At 32.2% G+C, this 7,500-nt stretch overlaps 1 protein-coding gene across 1 annotated transcript in view; it reads left to right on the top strand.

Annotated features, from left to right (window-relative positions):
• The window catches only part of mrn (general transcription factor IIH subunit 4 marionette), a 452,216-nt gene that overhangs the window by 145,148 nt on the left and 299,568 nt on the right, over positions 1 to 7,500 (top strand). Inside the window, exon 3 of the mRNA XM_068376719.1 lies at positions 5,900 to 6,052. Within this exon, the coding sequence (XP_068232820.1) occupies positions 5,900 to 6,052 (153 nt within the window). The remainder of the gene's footprint in view (positions 1 to 5,899; positions 6,053 to 7,500) is intronic.

Below are 7,500 nucleotides of genomic sequence, written 5' to 3' on the forward strand. Positions count from 1 at the left end.
CATATATATATATATACATATATATATATATACATATACATATATATATATATATATATATATATATATATATATATATATATATATATATATATATATATGCCTTATCGAGAAACGAAGGCCATATTCAATTCCGAGATTTAGGAGAACTGAACCTTTTTCCTGATCCTGCCTTTCTTGCCAAGAACGAGCTACCCACCAAGAGGTGGGGTCCTTGGAGAATCTGCCCATTGAAGGAAGATGCCTCTCAGTGCCCAGTAGAGTGTCTTAAGGTCTATGTTCGAAGAACTTTAAACTTCAAGGGAGGCCAGCTCTTCAAAGGCGAAACTTCAGGATCAAACCTATCTTTAAGACAACTGAGAGTGAAGCTCACCTAATTTATTCGCAGAGTGGATCCTGACAGCACACCCGCAGGTCACAATCCAAGGAAAGTTGCTTCTTAGTTGAACTTCTTTCAACATATGGACTTGGAGAGACTCCGCTCATACACTGGGTGGAGATCATCCAGGGTCTTCTACAAACATTATGCGAAGCAAGTACATGAAATAAAACACTTTGTGGTGGCGGCGGGTAGTGTGATTAAACCTGTCGTCTAGTGCTGCGATGAACAGTGGACTGTTTTGGGACTTGACAGTGCATAGGGTGCATGGGTATACCTACCTACCCACTAGTGCAGATCACAGATACGGTTGACATACTGTTCCGTGTAGGTGCATATCTGATCAATACACCAGTGCCAAGTGAACGTTTGCGTTACGGTGTATATGCATTTCCGAACATCTGACCATGTTAGATAGATTTGGTTTCACATCTCCATTGAGTGGCGTTATTTCGATAATGTATTTGTATATTTTTTCTACACGAGAAAATATGTTTTGATGTGTTGTAATGCTGGATCAGATTCATACTTAGTTGTAACTACATTTGATAAATTAGTTGCATAATGAAATACTTAACTGTATTCGCGTCTTATTACTGCTACCTCAGTTATAAGCTAATAAGTACACTAGAGTTTTACTAAACCTCTGTATGGGGCTTATATCCTTGAAATCACAATAATGATTTCTAGAGGAATAAAACTGACATTCTTAAGGTAAGTAAAAAATGTAGGCTTCAATGTTTTCCTTTTTGTTACAACGGAAATACAAACCTTGAATCCTTAATGTCGATATCAACATTTTCCCTGCTGGGAGCAGGAGGCACTAAACCAGCTCCAGGTTTAGTGGAAGTGACAGATCTCTGGAATTTCACATATAGGTTTAGTAGACCAGATAAGGAAATCTATTCAGACTAACAGTGACTAACCCATTCGGCCGAATGGGTTAGTCACTGTCTATATAAGCTTGCCGACCAGGGTTCGATTCCCGGCCGGAGCCAAGCTCTTGTCTTTGTGAGATTTCGCCTGGGGCTCTGATCCCGAGGTCGTTAAGAGAATCCAGACATTAATATATCAAAATATATATGGCTTATTTGAATATATATATATATATATATATATATATATATATATATATATATATATATATATATATATATATATATATACATTATTATCATTATTATTGTTATTATTATTATTATTATTATTATTATTATTATTATTATTATTACTTGCTAACCAACAACTCTAGCTGGAAAAGCTGGCTGCTATAAGCATAGGGGCCCCAACAGGGAAAATAGCCAAGTAAGGAAAGGAAACAAGGATGAATATATATTTTGAGAACAGTAACAAGAATAAAATATATATTAGAACTCTAACCGAAGAGACAGTGGAAGACCATGATACAGAGGCTATGGCACTACCCAAGACTAGAGAACAATGATTTGATTTTGGAGTCTCCTTCTCCTAGAAGAGCTGCTTACCATAGCTAAAGAGTCTCTTCTACTCCTACCAAGAGGAAAGTAGGAGTAGAAGAGACTCTTTAGCTATGGTAAGCAGCTCTTCTAGGAGAAGGAGACTCCAAAATCAAACCATTGTTCTCTAGTCTTGGGTAGTGCCATAGCCTCTGTTATCATGGTCTTCCACTGTCTCTTCGGTTAGAGTTCTCTCGCTTGAGGGTACACTCGGGCACACTATTCTATCTAATTTCACTTCCTCATGTTTTGTTAAAGTTTTTATAGTTTATGTAGGAAATATATATTTTATTGTTGTTACTGTTCTTAAAATATATATTTGTCCTTGTTTCCTTTCCTTACTTGGTTATTTTCCCTGTTGGGGCCCCTATGCTTATAGCAGCCAGCTTTTCCAGCTAGAGTTGTAGGTTAGCAAGTAATAATAATAATAATAATAATAATAGTCTGGCTTATTTTTTATAGATTCTCCTCTGTCCTCATACATCTGACAACACTGAGATTACCAAAAATTTTTCTTTACCCAAGGGGATAACTACTGCACTGTAATTGTTGAGTGGCTACTTTTCTCTTGGTAAGTGTGGAAGAGACTCTTTAGCTATGGTAAGCAACTCTTCTAGAAGAAGCACACTCCATAATCAAACCATTGTTCTCTAGTGTCATAGCCCTTGTACCATGGCCTTCCACTGTCTTGGGCCAGAGTTCTCTTGCTTGAGGGTACTCTCGGGCACACTATTCTATTTAATTTCTCTTCTTGTTTTGTTAAAGTTTTTATATTTTATATAGGAAATATTTATTTTAATGTTGTTACTGTTTTTTTAAGATATTTTTTCCTTGTTTTCTCTCCTCACTGGGCTATTTTCCCTGTTGGGGCCCCTGGGCTTATAGCATCCTGCTTTTCCAACTATATATATATATATATATACTTTATATATATATATATATATATATATATATATATATATATATATATATATATATATATATATATCTATACATATATATATATATATATATATATATATATATATATACATATATATATATATATATATATATATATATATATATATATATACTTTATATATATATATATATATATATATATATATATATATATATATATATATATATATATATATATACATATATATATATATATATATATATATATATATATATATATATATATATATATGTATATATATAAATGTATATATATATATACCTCCTACATCTATTGACGCAAAGCGATTCTTATTAGATTTCACACAGTCGTCTTTATCTTGAGCTTTTAATTCAATACTTTTCCATTCATCATTTCCTACTTCGTGCTTCACAGTCCTCAGCTATGTAGGTCTGGGTCTTCCAACTCTTCTTGTGCCTTGTAAAGCCCAGCTGAACGTTTGGTGAACTAATCTTCCTTGGGGAGTGTGAAAAACATGCCCAAACCATCTCCATCTACCCCTCATCATGATCTCATCCAGATATGGCACTCGAGTAATCTCTCTTATAATTTTATTTCTAATCCTTTTCTGCCATTTGACTCCCAATATCCTTCTGACTCCCATTATTATTATTATTATTATTATTATTATTATTATTACTAGCCAAGCTACAACCCTAGTTGGAAAAGCAAGATGCTACAAGCCTAAGGGCTTATATATATATATATATATATATATATATATATATATATATATATATATATATATATATATATATATATAATATATATAATATATATATATGTATGTATGCATCCATCCTACTCTAAGTTCATTTTAACCCATGATCCAATAGCATGTTCTTTTCTAAAACCTGAAACATCTCTAAAGATTTAAATCTAGTGTTTACTAGATCTCATTTTGATGGAGGGAAATCTACTATTTAATGTCCTTCATTAACTCTTTGTAACTCATATAGTACAACACGTATAGTGTAACAGTACCATTTCAGTTCCTAAGAATCTCCGACCACTAGAATTACTGTCATATGTCCATTTTGGTTTACAATCTTTGGCAATTACAAACTGCAGTACCAAAAATATCACCTCTAAAAAAAATCTACTCAAGCTGCAAACATATTTTTTTCCAAAGATTGATATACACTAGGTAAGCATATGGGAAATATTGGATTTGATGAACTACAAAGTTTTTGAGGTCCTTTTGTTGTTGCTTTTGTCCTTAAAGAGCAAATCAAAGACGAACTGTATCTACATCAATGACATGTTATGAATGATTGTGTAGAAACAAATTATGTTGTTTCTAAAAAAGATCACCTTATGAGCATTTAACACAATTTATATAAACAAAGATGTTCAAACCCTTTCCCTATTGGCACTAGCTAAAAGCATTATAGGGAAAGGTGGGCTGGCCATATAAAAGAAATTTTTCTCTGTTACCTTATTTTAGAGGAGAGTTTTGTTAACGTAAAAGATCTTTCAAGAAGTTGTGCAATCCTTTATTAACTGGTATAGTGTAAAGGAATTCTGAAGGTATGTCTGTATGCCTTATTACATATACCCGTTAGGATACACTTGGATAAAACTGCTAATACGGTACTAGAAGTACAGCATTAAATTTGTTCTGTAAACTGCCATATCCTAACTGACCTGGGTTCATAGGCAATGTCCTATTAGGATGATAGTTAAAGATCATAAGAATTTAGAAGGCATTTACTTACCTTTAATGAACCACATCTTTTGATTTTATTATAAATTTGACTTTAGAGAGAGTTCTGAAAGGAGGTAATTGGAGATCTAACTTGTTAATCATTTGATAAGACCCTTATATAAATCTTAAGATATTTACTCTTTGTTGTATATATCTGACTAGGAACGTTTCTTAACTCCTATTATTTTTATGAACCTTATTAAAATTAGGAAAGATTTAATTTTGTTATTCCAAGTTGGAAAATTAGGAAAGATTTAATTTTGATTTTCTGTATTTAAAGTAAACTTCCTTAAGATTCCATTTTACATTGTGATCCAAATAACGAAAGTGTTCGTTATGATCATATTGGTATCTATCCTATTCTCTACCATAGTCAAAACTTAATAGGGTTTGTGGAGCTGGATTAATTTAGAATTAAAGTAATGTTAAGAAACTTATCTTTATAATCTACATTTTAACAGAGCCATTATGTTAATCATAAAGTAACATAATTGTTCGCATGAGAATTGTGTGATTCAGAATTTTCCTTTCAAAGATAAGATTCATGGTATGAAAAAGATAAAACAATATGATAATGAACAAACTAAAAGTAAACAACACAATATATGAAGTGAGACGTATATCCAATTGTTCATCATAAAGCCAATTGAACAAATTTGAACTTCTGAAGTTTTATAAATTCACCTATATGATTTGGAAGGTCATTTCACAATTTTATCACAGTAAGAAAAACTCCTAGAGTGCTGAGTAGTAATGGGCCTTATGAAAATATAGGTATGTCAATATGCTCTCAACATTTTTTAATACTACTGAATATTATTTATTTATCTGGTGTTCATCTACATGTATTGTGCTGAGTACCCTTCGCATGCATCTGTGGGTGTAATGTTACTAATTTTATCACATTTATACCAAAACACTTGAACATTGACACTTGAGATAGGGTAGTATCCATGTAGAACTATCAGGGTTATCCCTAGTGGCAGTATGCTGTATTTTATTTTTGTGATATTACTATTATGCTTAGACTATCTTTCGCTACCCCTCTTAATCAAATGTTAACTTTTATCAAAGTTAAAGAGATAAGCTTGTGATGCATATCAATACATTGATACACATGCATATAGTATATATTTTTACTCACACCCCTTTTCCCTTCATTCTAAATGGTTTTCCTATGTGGCTAGAAAGAGTAAAAGTTAGTATTACTGCAGTTGTGATAGGAGACTTTCTTAGTGCCTACATCTTGTATTATACTGATTAGGCACTGACTACTTCTCTAACTAAACATAATAATAAAGTAAATGAAGATCAAAGATTTTGTGGAAGATAATTTTAAATGTTTTTCATCATGATTTTACTTTTATCCACAGAGATGCTGGGGATATTGTTTTACTGCACAGACAGAGTGTTCAAGTGTTGCTGGATATGTGCATATGGCAAGAAGTGAAAGATGAACTGGGAAATACAGCTCTACAACTCAACAAAACCTTTAGAGAGAACTTTAAGATAGCCAGCTTAGGAGGGTAAGAATACAAATTACTTTGCTTCCACTTTGTGCATTATTTTTATTCTTACAATTTATGTAGTCCATTACTATTACCATAGGCCTGTTGTCTTGTTTAAGATGGGCTAATTATTTTTGAAATCTTCTTATAAGTTTATAAGCTTTAATTATGGCTTAGGGAGCCCTTATTTATTACAAGGAACTGCCTGTCCCACCTACCATAATCCATAATTTCTGGACCTGATTATTTTTAGTACTGTACTTTTCTCCAAACTCCATTTACTTTAAGTTATGTGTTAAAGCAATATAAAAACTCATAATACAAACAGTAGTGGTTTACTGTTAGCAGGTTAGTAAATTACCAAATTTCATGTCTGGATACCTTTACTAGAGTTCCTTCTATTGAGGGGGACTACTACAGTAACCTTTTTAACATATATGTTCTTTATTGTGTCAGTGAAGATGTCAATGAGATTAACATGACAATGGAGTTATCTGCCCCAAGCCAGAAAAAAATGGAGAAAACAAAAGTAACAGAAAAGGTTTGGGCCCATCGGCAAATGAGGTGACTGACATCTCTCATAAAATTTTGGGAAAGGGAAGGAGTTCCACAGCAGTTGAGGTAAAGAAAGAGTTAGAAAACTATCAGAGGATGATTGATTTTCATAGGTAAAATGTAGGAGCTGTGACTAAAGAAAGAAAAAAGAACTCACTCATTTTTCCACAAGACTGGGTGAAGTAGTATATTTAAAAAAAAAAAGGCAGAATCCACATTTAATTGGAGAAAAAGAGCTTTTATGAAAAGAGGAAGGGAAGGATCATTATTTAGGCAAACTGTGTCTAATTCATTCCTATTGCTATAACACAAGGTGTAGCTTAAACCAAGCTTGCCTATTCAGTAGCCATTATCTATTCATTTGTTATGCTCTTTGGATGGATATTTTTCACTGAGATTTTGTAATTGGAACTTTTTTTTTTTTTGGTTCATAGAGATTTTATTTCCTGGCCCACATGAATAGCTGATTTGGTGAATATGTACAGTAATATATATCATATAATGAAAGTGGTTAGGATTAGCAGATAAGATGATCCACAAGGCTAATTAACAAATTGTTTAGTTTTTAACTATGCCGCATATATATTCATTAATATATTAATGCTATATGTATGTATGTACAGTATGTGTATATATAAATGTATATATATATATTTGTCTTTGTATGCATATATATATATATATATATATATATATATATATATATATATATATATATATGTGTGTGTGTGTGTGTGTGTATGTACTATCATGAACTAAAGTTCGTTCCCTTAGACCTCCAGAGAGTGAACACGAATTTCCTGACTATGAATCACCGAAGCTTTTGAACAAATAAGTCATGGAAAACCCAATAGATGGCGCACCGCAAGACGTTGTACGTAGAGAGGAATAGGAAGTAATTTTTTTTTTTT

The sequence above is a fragment of the Palaemon carinicauda genome, chromosome 7 (assembly GCF_036898095.1).
Source record: "Palaemon carinicauda isolate YSFRI2023 chromosome 7, ASM3689809v2, whole genome shotgun sequence".
Lineage (NCBI taxonomy): Eukaryota > Metazoa > Arthropoda > Malacostraca > Decapoda > Palaemonidae > Palaemon > Palaemon carinicauda.